Below are 22,407 nucleotides of genomic sequence, written 5' to 3' on the forward strand. Positions count from 1 at the left end.
ATTAAAAAGTGAATTCGATTTTTTTATTCATGTTCATATTCACGAGAATTTTATAATATTCTACATTTCTTTACTAAAATTAATTCAGAACAGAATCTCATTTGATTAAATTAAGACTAAAAAAATGTAACCTGCAATATTTTTTTAAAGTTATAAGCATGCACCGTCGTTAGACTCTTTTCAATAGTTATCCCATTTTAGTGTATTAATCTTCCTTTCAAGCTTTCATAATTTAGCCTCTGAACATATTAATTTTGAAGAAAAAGTAGTCATGTAAGAAAATTTTCATTTCACAGCAAACATGCTACACATATTTACGTACCTAAAAGCTCAGAAATCAAAGCCTCTTTCCTCCCTTTATGTGTTCCTATTTTCTTTATTCTCTGCATTCTGTTGTTATCCTAATGACAATAGCGGTGCGGTAGTAACACGTGTGCTGTGATTATGAAATATTGCAATAATTATTTTCCAACATTATAGGAACGTTTTATTTGGTGTTGTAATTGGAAAAGTGCTTCAGAAGCTGACATACAACTCGTCTTTCATGAAAGTCTTAGCAAATTGCTATTTCTTCAGTTTAATCTCGTAGGAGTCACGGGTATTAGGCTTAGTCGACAAACACGAGATTCAATTAATAGATGGAAATGGCTGCCCCCCCCTCTCCTCCTCGAACTAATTAATTACACTGAAAAGGAAAGTTAAGTCTCTTAATCTGTTTTCTGTGACGCAGGTGGCTAATGTTAATGTCATAAAGACTTTCTCACTATTAGTATGATATTAATCTTTCGGTTGTGGGAAACAGGGAACATTTCCTTTTGTTAGGAGTTTGCCATTTTCCTAAGTTCAGCAAAGTCTAAACATTAATTCTTCTCTCCAAATTTTCCTGAGATATCGAAAAATCGGAACATAACATTAATATCCTGCACCATCCTTTGCTTCCAAATGTATTGCTTGATTTATTATGACAATGTTTTGGTTTCCAGTTTAACTGGTTAATGTATATTATGCGCTAGCGTGCATAACATACTTGCAACTAAATGTGCCAAGACTAATTGTCAGTTACGTGAGCGGGAGAGAAAGAGTTCGCCATAAATAAGAACAAAATTAGTATTCCTTCTGACATATCTGCTAAGCTTGGTTGTGACACAAATATACTTGCTTATAATAAATATTCCTACATGAATAATATTTATCTCTTTCTCTTGAAATGAATCATTTTTTACTCTTCTTCTTCTTCTGGTGCAATGTACTAGCAACTCTGTATCGCGTTCGTTTCATCTCTGGTACTGGAAGAAACTTTTCTACCAGATGGCATCAAGATGTTTCCATAACGACCACCACTAGATGGCACTGCTGCAGTTAACATCCCAACTGCATGCCACTACTGTTTGTTTCCTGAATCGGCCACCTTTCACATGAAAGTTAATCATAAAATACTAGCGTTTTAGCTGCGGATACAAACAAAAAAACCCATAAAAAATAAATAAAAAATCCCCAAATATGAAAATTGTAACAAAAAATTGTAACAAGAAATAATAAAAATACGCTTTAACCCACCCAAAATAACACCAAAACCTTTTCCCATTAAAAATGCTCCATTTCATCATATCCATTTCATCAGCATTCGAGGAATGAAAACAAACATTGGCGACATACACCACCACTTACAGTCATCAAACTCGGAACTCTTTTTTCTAACAGAAGCTTAATTGGAATCCTTCAAGACCACAGTCTACTCAACTGTCCTAACTACATCCTGCATGACGCATTCCCCAAAAAGGGCGGAACATGTGCTTTTTTTTTAAATCTGATATCCCTTGTCAAAGACTGTCCAATTTGGAATCCACACTTTTCGATATGCTCTGACTGAAGAATTTCTTACTTCACTTCATAGCTTCCATTTGATACCTTTACCGTTCTCCTAACTATAACAATCCTGCTGCCTTTTTGACTACCTATCACCACAATTGATCGATCTCTTACAATCTAATTACCCAGATTGTGCGATTGTCCTCCTTGGGGATTTTGACTCCCATATCACAAACTGTCTCCCTCTACTCCAACCTTACAAATCAAGCTGGAAGGGAAGCTGAATCATTTGTTATCATTAATTACCTAGCAGAAATAGTTAATCTCCCAACCAGAATACCAGACAATTCTATTTATTCTATCAATATATTTTCCCCTTGGGAATTCTTACCACATTCTTATTCAAGTCTCCTTATCCACAGCTCCTCCTCCTAGTCAATCTAAGCCTCGTACCCTAAGCACTATATATGGGCCAAATGGGATGAGCTGCTGAATTTTTATGCTGCTTTTCCATGGTCAGATTATTGCTTTCGCTCTTATGATCCAAATACCTGCACTGAACTAATAACTGAAATATTCCTCACTGGAATGAGAACCTTCATTCCCCATTCCACTGCAAGTCCCCGATCTGTGTGTCTAAGCCTTACTTCTCAAAAATGTGCCACTGCAGTCCATGATTAATATTCAGCTTATGTTCAATGGCTAAAATTGAAAGTTCCAGCTTCTCATTCAGTTTACATAACAGCCAGAAACATCTCTAAAAGTTATCAACGATTCCAAAGCAGACTTTATAAGAATCGAATGCAATAAAATTGCCTCCTACTCAACTTTCAGTCAAACCTTCTGGTCCCTTGCTAATGCTGTTGGGCGTAAATTGTGCTCTTCCCTGTTGCCACCTCTATTGCATCCTGATGGCACTATGGTAACCTCACCCAAGGAAAAGCAGACCTCTTAGCATCCGTTTTTCTTCCTCTAATTCACCTTACATACTACTAACTACAAATTGTCCAAGGCATGCTTTCTCTGAATTTTCGCCAAAAAGATTAGTAGAACCCTCATTAATCTTGATACTAAGAAGGTTCCTGATCCAGATGGTATTCCTCCAATTGTGCTCCATAACTGACATCCATCCTGTATCTCCTATATAAATGATCATATTCTACAGGTATCTACCCAACAGCATGGACTCATCTACATCCAGTTTGTACTGAAAAACGGAGATAAAAGTCAGCCATCTAAATATTGACCTATTGCTTTCACCTCAGTATTTTCAAAAATGATGGAGGTTATCAACAACCAGATTGTTCATTACCTGGAGACTCAACAGTTCATTAGCGATCACCAATATGGATTCCGTCATTCTCGTTCTACAGCCGACTTCCTTGCTAATCTCACCCAACTTTGAACAAGACCATGGAAAGATTTGAAGAAACTCAAGTTATGGCTCCAGTTATTTCAAATGCATTTGATCGTGCCTGGCACCGAGATCTCCTGAACAAGGTGCAGTCTTATGGCCTCCCTCCTGCTCACTGAGATTAGATTTTCAGCTTCCTCACTGTTCGTTCATTGTCTGTCATGTTAGATGGCTTCCTTTCATCAGATTTCTCCATGTTTCTGCGCTCTCACCCACGCTCTTCCTCCTTTACATCAAGGATTTCCATTCTCTGACTTGAAATCCTATTCACAGTTTCGAAGATATCAATTCTCTCCATTCCTCTTCTTTATTCAATAAACCCTGTAGTAATGTAATGTTAGAAACCTCAATATCTTCCATAACCAGATACTTAAACACTGACCTCCTCAATATCCTCAAATGGGGGTGAAAACAACTTAACTTAGTAAATTTCAATGATGCAAAAAAAAAAAAAACCTGTTCCAGTTTCCTTTCGAGATCAGCTTTCTCTCTTGGGTTGACTGTCACATAATTTTATCCTGTTCATAAACATATTACTTACATACCCTCCTTAGCCTCTGAAAATATCGGGTGTTCTTTTCTGTATTAAACATTCCTTCTCTTCCTCTCAACTCCTAACACTTTATAAGTCTTGGATCCGACCAACTTTGGAATAATGTTTCCATATTTGGAGCGAAGCACCCCCCAACGCCTCCCTAAGCATTCTTGATGATATTCAGAAGAGGGCAATCCGCATAATAGACAACTCTTCCATCACAGACTTCCTTAGTCACTTTATCATATTTTCAGGCTGTGCCTGTTCTATAGGGTACTTTCATAGGCATTGCTCCTCTCAGTTGGTTGCTACCATTCCTCCACTTTCTTCTGACCATAGAATAAACTAGAGAAACCACTGGCCAACACTCATATACTGTCCAGTTTTGAACACACCGAACTAACTTCGCATCAGCTTCATTTATCCCGTCCATCTCTATTCTTTGAAATAACCACCATGCAATTTATTTCTGAGTGAGTACAACCTCTCGACCATTAAGAAAGAAATCAGTAGGATACATTTACTTCTTAATCACTTGTACCCACACACATGCCACTGCAGTATTATTACTAACGGATTATCATAAAAAAAAAAAAAAAAAATACTCATTGGCAACAAACTTCTAGTCTGAAGTGGGTGGGTGGGTTGTTCTCACAATCCAATCGTTGGTAGTGTAACAATTCCACTTTACTAGGATATTAACGTAATATTTTCAATCAAAGGTGAGTTAACCGGTTTCATACAGAGCTGGACAGGTCCAGGAAATTGGGGTTTTTCCATCAAAACAGGCAAACAACCTGCATCGAGAACACACATTATTGGACAAGGAGAGCAACGAGAAATACCCTTGTTCTATAGGTATGTATGTTCACGATGCAGGTTGTTTGCCTGTTTTGATGGACGAAAAACCCCAGTTTCCGGGACAAAAACCAGTCTAGCTCTGTATGAAACCGGCCAACTCACCTTTGATTGAAACTTCTTGATAACGTTTTCGTCATATACAGTTTCTAACTCATGTATTTCAAGCAAAGGGGCTCCTTCGAAACCAGCTGAACTGCAGAGCTTTATAGTCTAAAGCGCAAGACAAATAAATTAAATAATAATAATAATAATAAAATTTTGGGCAACATTTAAATTTCCGAATTCAACAGGATGTCCCTCAATTGCTCGAATACTGGTATTGTATCATGAAATAGCACTCGTATGCCTTCTATTTCATGCTATTCTGGTGAATAGAATAATGAAAACAATAAGCGAAAGAAACACCTCATTGGTTAAGAAATTTATGGTGTGAAGTGTGTGTGTGTGTGTGTGTGTGTGTGTGTGTGTGTGTGTGTGTGTGTGTGTGTGTGTGTGTGTGTGTGTGTGTGTGTGTGTGTGTGTGTGTGTGTGTAAATAAGTTTTTTTTTTTACCTTGGGAATAATATATATTAGGGTTACCAAGTAATTTTATAAACTTGGCGATTTTACTCCTAATCCCATGTAAACAAACAATTAAGTTTGCGCCTGAACGTAGTTCAAGTCTAAAGGCGGTGCATCACCAGGGCAACTCATTGTAAAGGTGTTTAAAGCTCTGATCACTATTCTTAGTATTTTCCATAATGTAAAGCACATTATGGATGGGGTCACTACCCAGACCGGTTTCAACCTTTTTGAATGTAAAAGTGAAACGGGCTCTAAAAAAAGACGATCCCGAAAGATCGCCCAACTCTGCGTTGTTCTACTGAATAACAGGCTCACCCTGTCACCGAGAAGATCCTCTCAGCATTGGCTCTACCCAGTGGCAGGCTCACCCCACCACCAAGCAGAGCCATAATCTCAACGGTGGCCCTACTCAGAGACAAGCAAAAACCTATCCCCAAGCAAAGCCTCATGGAGCCACCGGTTTCAACCTTTTTTGAGGGCTCCTCAGTGAGTAGCTAGACCCTAAATATATACCAAGGTTTTAGTAATACAGAGCCTTATCAACTTTACCTATGAAAGTTGCTAAAAGGTGTTTTTATTTTGAATTGAATCTCTGGAGGAGATATAGATGTAAATAAGTTTTTTTTTTTTTACCTTGGGAATAATGTATATTAGGGTTACCAAGTAATTTTATTCCCAAGGTAAAAAAACTTATTAACATCTCCTGCAGAGATTCTTATTCAAAGTAAAAACACCTTGTAGCAACTTGTGTAGGTAAAGTTGATAAGGCTCTGTATTACTAAAACCTTGGTATTTAGGGTCTAGCTACTCACTGAGGAGGCCTCAAAAAAGGTTGAAACCGGTCTGGGCAGTTACCCCACCGATAATGTATTGCAGTATACATCTCTTAGTGAGATGTGCTATACATTATGGAAAATACTAAGAATAGTGATCAGAGCTTTACCCACCTTTACAATGAGTTGCGCTGATGTTGCACCGCCTTTAGACTTGAACGACGTTCAGGGACAAACTTAATTGTTTGCATACTTGGGATTAGTAGTAAAATAACCAAGTTTATAAAATTACTTGGTAACCCTACACACACACACATACACTTTTATACTAAATCTGTTGATGTAATTTTATCATGTCTCTGTTATTTCATATAATTCTTTGCTTTTGATACCTGATGAAGTTGATTTATTCAACGAAACTAGTAGTATCTTAACATTAAACCTTATTCTTTTTCATTATCGGTATATATATGTGCGTGCGTGTGCCACCTCATGTATTCGGTGGGTTCAGAATTCGTATTATATTTCCGAAGTATCATCGTACACTGTGATGACTAGAGATGAAAATAATATAAAACATAACAAAGAGAATAAAAAATAAAACTAAATCTGGCTTTATGTTCAGCCTTATTTAATTTCTATATAGAGGATAGTGGACTGCTCTACAATTACACAATTAACAAGTCCTTAAAAGGACTGGCTTAAAAGGGCAGAGAATGGGGAAAAATTGTATATAAGTAATATATATTAAAAAAAAAGGGTATTTTTAGTTTATTCTATATCATGCTTAAAATTATTTAAAAAATTAAGAATTATCTAAGAATTATAATACTAAATTATATTTATAATTTTTCTGTATAAAGATAATAACATAACTACTTGCCTTTTTTAGTTTAAAACTATTCACAGTTGTATACTTATCGTTCTGTAAGCTGATATTGAATTTTGAGTGTTTCTATTAATTAATTCAAACAGCGACAACATTTTCCTTTGCTAGAATATTGCCCTATTTATAAATTATTTATTAAGTTGGAATTTTAGAATAAAACAAAAGCAATGGAAGATTTTCCAATGAAAATTCAAAATCTCTGATAATTGAAGACTTAGTACTCGACAAGGTTGGCTTGTCGCGAATAGTCTTGAGAAATACTACCGTAAGAAGACATCATATCGAATTCATATCAAAAGTAGGCTCGGCTGCTAGTACAGAATTCAGATTTCTTTTGCTCCAAAATTCTGCAAAATGTTTATTAAACAGCGAGGTATATTGTGCTTATATTAGCTGAGTAACTGAAATTTTTCACACAAACGAATATATTCACCACTAAATCTATCTCGCTAATGCCACCTGCAGCTGTCGTTGATTTTCATTAAGAAATATGCTTTATTTTTTATTCTGTGAAATTTATAATCAAACGCAAGATTTATTAGCCTCCCATAATATCTAGTTGCGAAGACCTGAATAATAGACAAAAACAGTAGTTGAAAAAATAACTTCACCTCCGTGGATCAGAGTACTTAGATTTTTAACATCTCCCTAATTTACTTTATATGTGTCAACACAGTAACACGCATTGGCTGCTAGAGATAATACTACCGGCTGAGATTTTTTTTTTTTTTTTTTTGCAAGGTCGATTAAGAGAGACAAAAAAAAAAAAAAAAAGGGTTCTAAAAATCTAGGATAACGGCATCATTGTGATTAATTTTCATTAGAGAGTGTGTGATCGTTTCGGCTAATTCCTTGCGCTATCACGAAGGGCATTTAACGAAACGAAACTTGTGTAGAAGCCGAGACTCATGTCTGGAGATAAACTCTCTTAATCATACTTTATTAGACTGTCTCTTAGATGACACCGAAAGGTTATTATTTACGTTTTTGCTAGCGGAAAGTGGACTATGATTATTTCCTTCTCTTTTTTTTTTTTATCCAGTAAAATTCAGATAATGATTAATATTCGACATAAAAAGTTACTTTTTTTTTCATATTTTAGCGAACTAATAAAGATAATTTGCCCTTACATGAGATGGAGGGAGGCGAGTGTTTAACACAGCTTTTAATTCAGGCGCATTGTTGACATTAGATCAATATGCGAAGAGCAATAAATAGGGCTTCAATGTTTATTTATTAGGAGACAATACTTTCCCGATTTTAGGTGCAGTTCTCAAAATGCGTCTTATACAGAGACGGGTGGGTTTTTTTCTTCCCAGAAACTCGGGTGGTTTTTCATCTCGCAAAGCGGACTTACCTGAAAGAAGAACACACAACTGTCTTGTCTCATAACCTTACATGCTTCGTCCGTAATTCAAAAAAAAAAGAAAAAAAAAAGAGCAAAACAAACAACTGAAAATGAATACGTGCCAGAAATGCCTCAGTATCAGATAGGATAGTATAACATTTCATAATTAAAAAAATTATATAATTCGTATTCTTATTGTACAAATCATAAGAATAGTTTCTGATCTCCATTAATATTTGTTAGATATAAAATGTCCAGAATGAACATATTTCTAATTAGCTTAGAAATCTTGGCATTTTTTCTCAGAAGAAACCTACAGTTATCAGTTCTACAACTTAGCAGAATCTAGTCTCATCCCGAAGTGGAAGGATTTTAGCTCATGAAAAGTGGGTGTTTTAGCCCTCAAAACAGGCCAGCCACTTGGGTCAGAAGAACACGCACAAGAAACAGACATAACACACTGACATCATGGCCTAATTTCAACCAGGGACCCACCCGATTTAAAATAATTTCTAGGAACAGCTAGGAGTTAGAGAAAATCAAAACCAACTTTTTAGGATGATTTATTGATAATTAATATGGATTCAAAAATGCAACCAAATGAAAAATAGAGTGTAGGATTTTAGATTGTAATGCAACATCGAAATAATATTATTATGTTATTATCATAACTTCACTTGAATACCAGTAGTCTATACGAGGACAAAAGTCCTCGTATAGACTACTGGTATTCAAGTAAAATAATTTTTTTTTTTTTTTGAAAATCTGAAATTAATCTACTACCAGGAGACTTTTGCACACATCCATACCCACGGTCGTATTGGTTGGGAAAGTGCTATCCTTCAGCCAATCTAGGCCAGTAAGCGAAAACTTGAAATCAATAAAAATTATATTTCTGTTTGGCTAATATATCTTGCTCTATACTGATTATCGACTGCTATGATAAGCATACCGCGCGATTATTTTGTCCACTGTAGTCATTTATTAGACTTTATGATCCTGCCGGTGCAATTGATATTACCCAGTTTTCTGTTTATCAATTTATGTTCGGTATACTTCAGAGATACCGATATGAGTGTGTGTGTGTGTGTGGGGGGGGTGATTTTCACCAACTTCTCTTACTGGCTTAGATCTGAATCACAAGAATATCTTCTGTCGAGAGTTAACTTATAATCTTAAACAATTATCACACACACACACACACACACACACACACACACACACACACACACACACACACACACACACACACACACACACTTGCTAAATTAGAACTAAATTTCTTGAAGAACTGCAAAGTTTTTCGCAGCTGAAGTGAACAACTTTGCAGTACATTTAGGAGAAACTCTTATATGAGAACAATAACACAGAGAGTAACCTACCTGCAGAATACTTGTCATCTACTACGATTACTTAATCAAGCAAAAATAAAAACCGTATTTGCTCAAGATATGTAAACTTTATTTACTTTAAAATATTTTTGGCTTAGGTTATCAGAAGTCAATCCTCGCCTGAGTAATATGCAACGGGGAAGGGGCAGTTGTTAAACCGTCCACTTAGCATGCGAAAAATATTTTTTGCGGCGATTAATTTTTGAATTATTATTCTGTTCTAGAGATCAACAGACATTGACATTCTAATAACAGCCAAGATAAATTCTTCCGTAGCGCAATTGGAAGAATAGCGGAACATTGCACCCTTTGATTGGAAAAAACCTGAGCTCTATTCTCGTCGTTACGAGAGGAATCTTTATATGGGTTTATTCTACCGGAAACTCGGGTTTTCATCCAGCGTACAGGTTAATCGGCCTTCATAAAAGATGCAATTTACAAACAAAAATAATGATGGTGGCGGGCGATAGATGGCGTTAATGGTAGTTATGTGTAGTAGGAGAATAGTAGGAGGGAAGGCGGTTAGATATGAATAGCTAAGTAGAGTAGAGTGCCCTCCCGTGATGAATCCTTGAACACCTTGGAGATGTCACATTAATTAATTGTTAATTTAGCTGATTTGTTTATTATTAATTAATAATTGATCATTAATTAATAATTAATAAAACATCAATTAAACCTAAACATCATTAAATTAATTTGTGCTGATTTTCATCGACATATTCCATTCTGATCACCAAAAAATTATAATATTATTATAAGTACTTAAGAGTGAATGCAGACTTTTTCTCCTGTGTGCTGGTAGTTTTCCTCTCCTTTTGTACATCCTGGAGATGCTTTGTAGGCTGTTGCGTCACAAACACCTTCACTAAGAGATTTCTTAATACCAAAATTAAACAAAGTCCCTTGTCTCTTATTCATATTAAAATTTAAATCTGCAGGTTTATTACTTTTAAAAAATCACGGCACTACGGTTTCCAAAGTTTCGCTCCAATACGAACTTGAGAAGAAAATATTCAGTATTACTAGATTTGAGAACCGGATACAGACTACCTTATTCTTCAATTTTAGTGGAAAAATTTTCTTTATATTTCCTTGCTGATTGGTCATTAACATTTGCAACACAGATGTTATTTCTTTCAGTTTTGAGAACAGAGCATACGCCACCCATTGTTGTAATCGGCTTGCAGGCAATTTTTATGATCGGACATAAACAGCGGTATTCTCTTTCCCGATTGTTGAAAGATTTCGATGTGTGAAAATTAACGATAATTCATGAATATTTCCACGTTTAAAAATATGCCTCTCGGTCACTGACATTTGCTACACAGATGTCATTTCCTTCAGTTTTGAAAACAGAGGATATGCCACCCATTGTTATAAATACAATTGTAGGCAATTTTTATGAAGCGTCATAAACAGCGGTATTCCCTTTCCCAAATGTTGAAAGGTTTCGATGTGTGAAAATTAACGATAATTCATGAATACTTCCACGTTTAAAAATACACGGCTTGGTCACTAACATTTGCTACACAGATGTTATTAGGCGTTCTGGGTCTGAGCTTTTCGACATATTCACGAATATTATTCTCCTCGGAATATTTCCACTATAAAATATTTATTCATGAAAAATGCTTAGAAAACTAAAATGACAAATTCCAGAACTTCTAGTGGAACACAGTTTGGGAACCCTGCTCTATGGTGAGTGTACGAAAGCGTAAATGAATATAATGGTTTCCCAATTTGTAACATTTAGCCGGATATGGCTCTTTTCAAAAGATTATTATCAGCCATCTAAATTTATGAGTGTTATTCATTCAGTGCAGTATCATAGAGTTATGGAATTTAAGTGCAATGAAATACATAATATGCACTTATATGGAACTCTTGGGAGAGTATACGCCACTAATATTATTAGCAACATGTGACTAAGATGCATAGCTTCGACACACTACGTAAAATCGATTTATCATGTCATTAAAGCAGCAAAGTATCCCCAGGGGACTTAAGGGAGGTGTTTCTAACCACACAGTTAATATCAGTGTGATGCCTTCAAGCACCGTGAGTAAAGGCGTAAATATCTACTATATATTTAAGCATTATAAATGTCATTAAGAAACCATACAATACAATACAGTATTCACACACACACACACACACACACACACACACACACACACACACACACACACACACACACACACACACACACACACACACACACACACACACACACACACACACACACACACACACACACACACACACACATTCATAGGATTTATTCGTATTCATGCATTTTCACCCTTTCCTGTTTCTTCAAAGCGCAGATACACTAAAAGGCTCTTCGAACATCACGAGGGCGTGACGTCACAGTTGACTTTACATGCAGTGAAGCGAGAAGATTCTGCCGTCTTCACATGCAGAGCTTTCAACGAATACGGACGTGATGAAGCTATAATTGAGATGATTGTTCAAGGTAAGTTTTTTTTTTTGGTATGATCAGTTATATATATATATTATGTATTATTCTATTCCTTTTAAATGTGCTTTTATTATCTGCGATATAATCACAACAGATGGCAGCACGATGCTTTCAATTTTGGTAATTTTTTATTTACAAAAGAAAGTTGGTTGGTGAATTGAAACTAATGAAAAAAAGTAGAAAAAACTTCTTGAACGATATATTTCAAAATACTTTTGTGGAAAAGTTTAAACTACGAAGGAAAGTTAAATGTTTGTTGTTCTGAGTAAAACAAAAAAAGAAATAAGAGAATCTTAAAAAAAAAACAGAACGGGAATAATTTTTATATGTATAGCATTATGAAGTATAAAACCTTTATTGATATTGTATTATTCAGTTCGTTTAACGTTTTCTTTGTTATACCTATTAATAAGCACTTTTTCACAAATGCCAGCCTCACTACATCCAATCCAAAACTATCCCCCCCCCACACAAATACAGAAATAATTATTCACTTTTTTATTGCAAAATTTATTGTAACAAGAAGATACAGTAGTATAAATAATTACTTTATTTTTGTATTCTTTACTTGTAAAGTTTGCATAGAAACGCTTCCCTATATTTGAGTTAAATGCGGTATCTAAATTTGAGATTGTGTCCTTTATAAATAAATTTATTAATAAATAAATGTATTTGTGCGTCTCGAATTCAGGTACACAATTTAATTCAAACAAAGAAAATCATCTGCCTGCATATATCTGTATAACATTTAATACTGGCACCATTTTTATTTATTTATTTATTTTTAGGGATTCTGGTCCAAATTAACAAAATATTTTTGTGCACCTCCCTTTCTCTGTCTTTACGCTAGGCAGTTTAATTATTATTACACTGTTAGAGGTCGGTACAATCGATGTTTTCTTGTGAAGAGATGATTATATTACTGTATAATATTTTCCAAATTTCTCGCTATATTTGATACAGAATAAGAAAAAATTAGTTAGATATAAATAAAACTATTCAAAATATTCCGTAGATTAATTAAAGCTATAAATGCTTAAAAAGATTTTCAAATAAACATTTTTGTTATTGGAATAACTTTTACATTGCATTAAGCGCAAATCAAAAAGTATAAAAACTAATAAAATAACATAATACGGGGATAAATTTTAAAATATATTGGGAAAACTAAAGTAAGATATCATATAATCAAATATTATTATGTATAATATAATGTTACATATAAAATATATATACTTTGAAAAATCTTTTGAAAATATTTTATAACTAACGAAATATATTAATATACCGAACTTTTTTGAATATATATTATAATAATATAAATTTGGTATTCTGACAACAATGCTTTTAGTATTTTTTTGAAAATTATGGAGACAACTACCGTGTTTGAATAAAAACTTTAGTTTAATATAACTAAAATCTACATTCGACGTTTCGCACTTTATGTCAAGGTCATCTTCTGGAGCATACAACTATACACAGACAACAAGCTACACTACAACCATACTGGTTTGTTAAAGTTACTGACCAACCGCTACAACAATTGTTGGTCTGACCTCTGGTGAAAAAAAAAAAAAAAGTATACATCAACGCTAGAGTCCTATTATTAGTGTTATTTGTTGGTTGTAGAAATACATTGGGCGCAACAACAAGTTTATGTATCTATCTATATAAATACATAAACTTGTTGTTGCAGTTTATGTAACACGGTAGTTGTCTCCATAATTTTCAAAAAATGTATTCAGATCACCGTGTAAGCTTAAAAGAAAGGCTTTTAGTATTTATTTACAGTAAAGCTAGTATGATAATTATTGTGATGGCTAGAGCCAAATGATAAATTTATAGCCATGGCTCTGCTTTGCTGTATTAACTGGTGGTCGCTTTATACTAATGGGCGACGTATCCCGTTTCTGGTTACCAAGAGTAGCCTACTTAATTGGCTGCAGGCGCCACTGACAGCTTTTCCGTCTGATTTTCAAATGAGAAGCAATTGAACCTGTGTGAAGGCAGAGGCTTAGCAAGTCCAAACACAATTATTGCTGAATTATACGTTACTTACATTCTTCCTTTCATAAACGGTATTTTATGAAAGTCTTATAACAGAGTTTCTATTTCTTAAAATGATTTTCTGAGAGGGAAAGAGAGAAAGGAAATAAATCGCACATACACCGTGATCCTGCTTGCTTATGAAGAAAGTATTTTGCTTTTTTCAGAGCCTCCAGATCATCCAGGACAGATAGAAGTAGTCCACGTTTCTAGCCGCTCAGTTCATCTACGCTGGTCACACCCTTTCAGTGGCAACAGTCCAATTACAAGGTACTTGGTGGTTTCCGAGCTAACGAAAGGTTTGTAATTACTTTCTCATTATAGTGAATTTTATATTAGGTTTCGTGCAAGGTTTTACATCTCTGGTGTGTTCATTACTTTGTACATGCGTTAAATTAAATATTCTTAGGCTATGAGCCAAATTGTAGTTATTTTTATACACAGCAGAGACTTGAAAAGCCACGAGAGAGGGACCCCAAACGAAGCAACCTTGACCGCAGTATTTTTATGCTATAAAGTATTTTTAAAATATGACAGACAACATGTGGCATAATATATTTTCCTAATTCTGTTAATTAACAACGGTTTGCATGGGTCAGTCGATAAAGGATATATCCTTTTGTTGGAAAGATCCGAGTTCGTATCTGGTCTAGAACTCGAAGAATCTTTAGAATCAATAATTCTGTGAAGGGTATAACACAATGGCTCTTAGGGAGACGTGCGGAGGAATAACAAGATGGTTACACACTAAAAATTTCCACAAACATCTAACCACAGATAACTCAGCAAATCCTTTGATGAAAGAGATAAATAAACGTCTTGAAACTTACATAAGCAGTCACTCTTTTAGGGCTTCATAATATAAGGAATGTAATTACAGGATTTCAGTCATTCTCTATCCCTTACTCTTTCTACCCGTATGGGCTTTTCGCAAAATGCATAGCTTAGAATGACGATTGAAGGGCTTTATTGATCAATTGGACTAGTGGCTGTGGCACAAAATAATAACACTTGTGAAAATTATACATTGTAATAACTTCCAGCTAGCTTGATGTAATTTTAGAGTTAAAAAAAAATTCAAAATCCGAAATTTGAATTTGGATGTACGCAAAAATATGCCTAAGTAAGCCACGTGATTCGATTTTCATTTGGCTGGATGGAATTTAATATTTGATATTTAGGATCTCATTTAAAACTTATCGAAGTTTTCAATTTTAATGTGTTGCTCAGTGGAAGTGGCGCTTAAATCGTCTGCGCCTGGTCTCTTGAAGTTTGACTTAAGTTCAAGTCTAGGCGCCGACTGGAGGAACTTTTTTTTCTAAGCCTTTCTTTGATAGGTTCCCGAGTTAGTCTATCTCTGGCATGGGCAAATGGGTTTTTCCTCCCGGAAACTCAGGTTTTCCATCCCGGAAACTCAAGAAAATCGACCATAGTACCCACATTATTTCAGACAGTGGCATATCTTGTTAGGGTTAGGTACCAAGAGATGGCAGCACTTGTTTGTCAGCCTCTTCATCGGTGGCTGCTAGAATTAGTGATAGACATAGGCCAGCTATCTCTGATTGGCTACCGGTGGAGATTGAACTGCCCACTCAGTCTCCAAAAGCTATATAGGGTATAAAGGCCTCCCCTACTCCCTATAAAGGAATAAAAGGTGTTAGCTTATTTATTTATTTATTGATAATTGCATTAGTCGAGATGAAGGTACGCTAAAAAAATTGATGGTTTTTAGAGTATGCAAGCTCATAATGGGGTAAATTAATAAAATGTGTCGTAACTTAAGGCACAGACATCCGTTATTTTGCAAACGTTTGTATATCTGTAACTGTGTAACAACCATTACTTGCTGGATAAAAAGTCAACATTGCAGGATGGACTTGATTTACAACAAAGTCCAGATATTCCTTGGAGGACACAGGACCTTCCACCAATATCAAGGAACCCCTTCCGTATGAACAGAACATGCTCCAACCATGATGCCACCTCTAGAAACTTGAGTTGTGTTTACAAAGCAAACTGGGTTCATCGCTTCTTGGGGGCTCCCGCGGTACAGAACAAGGTATACCTTGACCAGTCGAATCGCATGGCTTTTTTCCAGTGTCCAGTTACGGTGTTCCAGACACCACGGTAGACTAACTTTCCAGCTCTACGCAGAAATCGGTGATTTCTGTATAGGCATGTGACTGTCAGCCGATCCTTTTCATTTCCATACACATAGTTCAGTGAGATATGGGTCGGGAACAGCCTTCATTAAATGATTCAGTCTATTACTACACACAGCAAGTTCTGTTTGTCGGTACAAGCCTTCTCAGACGACGGCGATCTCGTTCCTAATAGATTGTCTAGTACCAAATTTACGCCACTTAGAAAAGCTTCCACCGATTAAACAATCCGGATATCGTACCTTTTGAGAAACCAGTCAGCTCTGCTATTTTCAAAATCCTGCCTCCAACCAGACGGACACCCACAATAATCCCTTTTCGAACTCCAAAAAGATCCTTTGTTTTTCGCATTGTAATCAACTTAATTGACTATTATTGATCATCATCATCATTCTTAAATGGTTTCCTAGTTGTTGACGTTTAATTCAGCGACCAATATATGTACTGTTAAAATTTCCTCGTTTATTACTGGATCGTATTAATGAAATATTTAAGTAAAGCACAGTTATGTCAACAGTACAAAAATAAAAAAAAAAAAAGCTCCATTATTGGGATAATGAATGAGCGTCGTAACTATTCAAGAATGCAATAAGAAACACACATTGCAATTATTATCTGCTATTCCACTTCTTTACTTCTATAAAAAATTATGTTATTTTTGAAATATAAGCATTGATTATTGCATTATAATATTTACATTAGCCATAGAAGAAATTTAAAAAAATGGATTAGAAAAATAGAGGAATTATGGTAAATGGGAAAAAACTGAACTACCTATGATTTGCTCTTTATTAAACGCTGCAGAACTTCAACAAATGATCACTGAATTGAATACAGAAAGTAAAAAGGATTAAATATGAACAAAGATAAAACAAAAAGTAATGTATAATAAGTACATAACCATGAAAGTCAGTATTTCATGGTTATTTACAGTGGCGGCTCGTGGCTTGAAATCGTGGGGGTGCTGCAACGTTCGAAATATACATAAAACACTGTAAGCACAATATACGTGTTTGGACGAAATATCAAAATTATGATAAAATTTAAAAAAAAAATTAATCATAAAAAAATATTGTTTATTATCGATAAAATTATACAGTTTAGTATAATTCAAAATTACTTAAAAATAAAATCCATTATCCTAACCCCAATAATGTTCTAAAATAAAAACTATAACAAATGTTATGTCTTTAATTGCAATGTACAAATATTTAAAGTGACAGAGTAAACACGATAAGCACTACGAACACTCTACTACTGGCGCAAACTGCATATAAACAACAGTGGAACTGCGCGACGGACAGTGCCGCATTACGCTAGTAGCTCGCATCTCACTTTGACGTGCATATGCTTGCACGCGTAGCAATATAACACTGCGATAAACACAGTGCTGCTAGCGTCCTTCGCCCTCCTAAGTGCTACAAGATGGATTTTTATTATTTTTTATAAAAAATAATTGAATTGTATAGGATTGTTGATGATAAAATGAAATATTACAAGCAAATATAAATAAATTAATAAATATATTTATGTATCGAGAAAAATTGGGGGTGCTGCAGTTCCGCAGTGCCTATGCACGAGCCGCCCCTGGTTATGTACTATATCAATTTCATGCAACTCCATGAAATTGATATAGTAATCTCTTATGTTTACCTAGGTCAAAAAGTTCACAATAGAGGGAGTTTGTGAAGAAGAAATTATACGTAAATTTCAAATTAGCTGGCTTTGGAAAATACCGTGAAGCACTTAAGAGAAACATTCCATCTCCCTTAAAAGAAAAATATTCGACAGTTGTATACTTCCGGTCATGACATATGGAAATGAATCGTGGACCTTGACCAACACGTTGAGGATTACCCAGAGGAAAATGGAAAGATCGTTACTCAGTATTACCATTCTAGATAGAAAGCCTCACGCCTGAGTTGGAGCTCAGACTAGAGTGAGAGACATTATAACAGCCATTCAAATTTCCAAATGACGATGGAAAGGTCATACTGCAAGAGGCAACATTCAAAAATGGACAAAGTTCATATGTGAGTGGTATATCAGAGATGGAAAGAGAGATAGACGAAGACAAAAAGAGACGATGGGAGGATGAAATTAAAGACTTCGCTAGAACTCAGTGATATAGAAAAGCTCAAGAAAGAAGTGAATAGAGGACTTAATGGAGAACCTCCATTCCGCGGCCTCCTAAACGGATGGCGATGCGATGTTCGTAATCCTAATCAGTATTTAATTGTATGTACGAGTGCGTATTATGTGTGCGTGTGTGTTCTACACTAATTTCAGAAACGCATGTTGAAACCTGAGTTTATTCTGAGATAAAATTTTACCTTTGAAGAAAATTGCTTATGTTCGCTAAATTCGAGAATTCTGGAATCAGTTGCAAAATAATAAAACAAAATCTAGAAGAGAAGTTCCTCTAACAGGTGATATAGACTTTTAGTGATAGATCGAATCATCTGAAGGTGTTTTGCTGGAAATAAGGTTACCATAATTTCCTTTATTTCTCACTCTTGAAATCGAAGTTTTTGTTAAAACTTACAACTTTCTTGAGATTTATTATTATCTTACTTGCATTTAAATTCAATATGCTGAAATAGCCAGATCCTGGCATTCATTGCCTTTTTCCCAGAAGAAGAAGAAGTGTTAAGACTCCCCTCTTAACATTGACTTGATCGTAATCTACCTATGAACAAATCTCTATCAAACTTCGGCAGCAATTTGGAACTATTTAGTCAGTAAGCTATTATGGAGAATGCTATCACAGGATTGGCTGAAATGTCATGTCGCTAATGAATTCGTTAATAATTCAACATGACCATTTTAATCGCTCTGCTCTCCACTGGTCGATAACTTTTGCATATGACGAACCTCTCTTAGCATTCTGAAGATCGTGGAAATATTGTTATTTCGATGATCTTCAGAGGAGAATAATATTTTAAAAAAGTTTTCATAGTGCTATGTTGATCAGATCACACGTCATGCTGACCCTATCTTGACGACGAAATGATCAAGATCTGACCATTTCGTGATCAGGTCTTGACCACGTTACAGTCAAGATCTGACTGCACCGTGGCAGATCTTGGCTACACAGCATGATACAAAGTCTCAAATTCTAGCTGTTAAAACCCAAAGTGGTTGTCTGAAGTATATATCACTTTTAGTTAAAATGCAACTTTCTTACATAATAGTGATATTCCAGTGCGATTTTTTTTTGTTAAAGGAAGTGGTGGTGTCACTACAACTGATGTTCCTGGAACGCAGTCTGAAGCAACGATAAGAGGTTTAAACCCTCGAATGTCTTATAATATTCACGTACTAGCTGAAAATGCTTTTGGAAGAAGTTTGCCTGGTCAAGTGCTTACGCTTGTTACAGACGATGAAGGTAAGTCTTTATGAAGTGGATGCTTGTAAATGAGCCAACATGATATTTTTGGAGTGCATTTATTGGTTATTCCATGTAGATGTTTATGAAATTCAGGCAAAGTATTTTAACGTTAGTTGAAAAGCTTCAAACCCATCACCAAATAAAAGAAAAATCCGTTATGAACAGCAATTTTAATTTTGGCGGGCAGATTTCGTGTTCTTTAGAAAAAAAAAACATTTTTTTTTTTTTCAATACTTTATAAAATTTATATTGAACTAAATTGTAAAAGAAACATTTTAATTTTTAATGAGAATATTTAGAGAATATTTGCAATAATTTATTTGAAATTAAAAGTTAATACACCATTTTATAATTACTATCAGTTTGTGGTTTTACTGAAGGTTTTGTTTGAATTAAGGATTGGGTTGAAGAATCAATCGACCGTGAGATGCGGTGATTGATCTTCAATCCAATACCCTTGGAGGGTAATGGATAGCAATGCTGTAGCCAATGAAGTTCTAACTGAGGATCGGCTATTGCTGTTACCCTCCTGCCATGATCAGAGCTTTAATCAATAGCTCAATAACACCTTATCCCTACACTGTCCTCTACAGATAACGGGGAATATGAAAAGCATTCTTGCTTCGCCCCTTTAAGCCAGTCCTTATAAGGACTATAATTAAGGATTGATTCATTCAATCCAATACCCTTGGAGGGTAATGGATAGCAATGCTGTAGCTAATGAAGCTCTAACTGAGGCTCGGCTATTGCTGTTACCCTCCTGCTATGATCAGAGCTTTAATAATAGCTCAATAACCTTATCCCTACACTGTCCGCTACAGATAACGGGGAATATGAAAAGCATTCTTGCTTCGCCCCTTTAAGCCAGTCCTTATATAAGGACTAAGGTTTTGTTTGGGAGATAGAATGACTAGGATTGATTCATTCAATCCAATACCCTTGGAGGATAACGGATGGCAATGCTGTAGCCAATGAAGTTCTAACTGAGGCTCCGCTATTGCTGTTACCCTCTTGCCATGATCAGAGTTTTAATAGCTCAATAACACCTTATCCCTACACTGTCCTCTACAGATAACGGGGAAGATGAAAAGCATTCTTGCTTCGCCCCTTTAAACCAGTCCTTATAAGGACTATAAGGTTTTGTTATGTTAGAGGGGAAGGCATTTTACCGCTGGATTAATACCCTTGGAGGGTAATGAATGGCAATGCTGTAGCCAATGAAGTTTTTTTTCAAAATTTTTTTTGAAAAAAAATATTTTTTCAAAAAGTGGTAGATAAATTTAACTGTCGGGTACAACACTTTTGTCTGTTTTTTTGAGGCTTGAAAATTTGAACTGAAAAGTTCTGTGGCTGGTTTTACACCTTACCCTCACTGTAGCCCATGCATGTCGTACGAGGCGACTAAAATGGGTACCCATGGACGGTAATGAACTGCAATGATGTAGCCAATGACGTTTTAACTGAGGCTCGGTTATTGCTGTTACCTTCCTGCCATGATCAGCGCCTATAGCCCTATATTACCCCATCCATACATTTTCTTCTACAGATAACGGGGAATATGAAAATCATTCTTGCTTCACTCATCTAACCCAAAAAAAATAAAATATATATATATATATATTGTGGTTTAGAGTAACGTTTATTGATTCAAGCATCATCAATGAATTCAATTTTTAGGTATAGAAATGCGACTCCCATATGTTTGAGATTAGGATGTTTCATTGCTACTGTTGTCTCCTAAACAGTTTCTTATTTGTAACATGTTTTATAGCATAATTTTCTTTCATCCGATCATGTGCGGGATGTCCAAAGCTTGATTTGGGTGATTATCTATAGGAGTGTTGACTTATTATAAATAATAAAAAAGAACGGGGACTCAAGCGTCAAGAAAGAGCAGGCATTTATCTGATTCATTTTCTATTGTGAATTGTATTTTATGGTTCCATTTGGCCCCATGGTCAGATGAATTACTTGAATTTGATGTATTTGGTCCATAGGGTCAAGTTGCAAACGACATTTACGCAACTCAGCCAAACTAAAGGTCGTAGAGTAGCTGTGTTGTGTTGAGTGCTTTGTTCTATATAGAAATTAGCCAAACAATGGAGATCGGAGAACCCATTGTAGTGGCATTTATTTATTTATTTGTATATTTTTCGTTTCCATTGTAAAACAACTTGCTTATACTGTAAATTTGAATAATTCAAATATGTCTGAAGGGTAGGGAAATAGGACTTTATTTAAATCAAGAATCTCCATTAGTGGTATATTAGTAAAGAGAGAAAAAATCTATCAAAAATAATCGTGAGGTCTGAATTTTTATGGATGCCAGTTTAAATATAGAACTGAAATGAATAGATTTTAGATAGTTAACCAGTGAGTTAACAGTTATTACTAACTGATGCCAGGTTTGTAAGCGATATGGTGTACACTAGAAGTTGCAAACTCATGGCACACGAATTTCAGAGCGTCCTAAAAAAAAAAAAAAAAAAAAAAAATCCAAACCTCGAAACATCACGCCAGAAATCCACCTTGAGTAGCGAACTGCGCACGCCCGTTCTTTATGTTAGACCTATGACGTCACCCTATTCGGTAAACAGGTATAATCATGCAGAGATTTTTTGGAGGTCAGAGTGATGAGAGGTACTGACGAAATTGTGACTAAATGTCTTGAATATCGTCTCAACAGTTTTCATGAAAGATTTTATTATAATGACCTTATCAAAGCATCTTTGAAATAAT

The 22,407-nt window shown here is 35.2% G+C and overlaps 1 protein-coding gene across 1 annotated transcript in view; it reads left to right on the top strand.

Annotated features, from left to right (window-relative positions):
* LOC150097489 (cell adhesion molecule Dscam1-like) overlaps positions 1–22,407 on the top strand; it is a 396,227-nt gene that overhangs the window by 346,106 nt on the left and 27,714 nt on the right. Inside the window, exons 13-15 of the mRNA XM_090407275.1 lie at positions 11,915–12,063; positions 14,283–14,414; positions 19,504–19,665. Coding sequence (XP_090263401.1) covers positions 11,915–12,063; positions 14,283–14,414; positions 19,504–19,665 — 443 coding nt within the window. The remainder of the gene's footprint in view (positions 1–11,914; positions 12,064–14,282; positions 14,415–19,503; positions 19,666–22,407) is intronic.

The sequence above is a fragment of the Typopeltis vanoorti genome, chromosome 17 (genome assembly GCF_054136105.1).
Source record: "Typopeltis vanoorti isolate ZY-2024b chromosome 17, IOZ_Tvanoo_1.0, whole genome shotgun sequence".
NCBI lineage: Eukaryota > Metazoa > Arthropoda > Arachnida > Uropygi > Thelyphonidae > Typopeltis > Typopeltis vanoorti.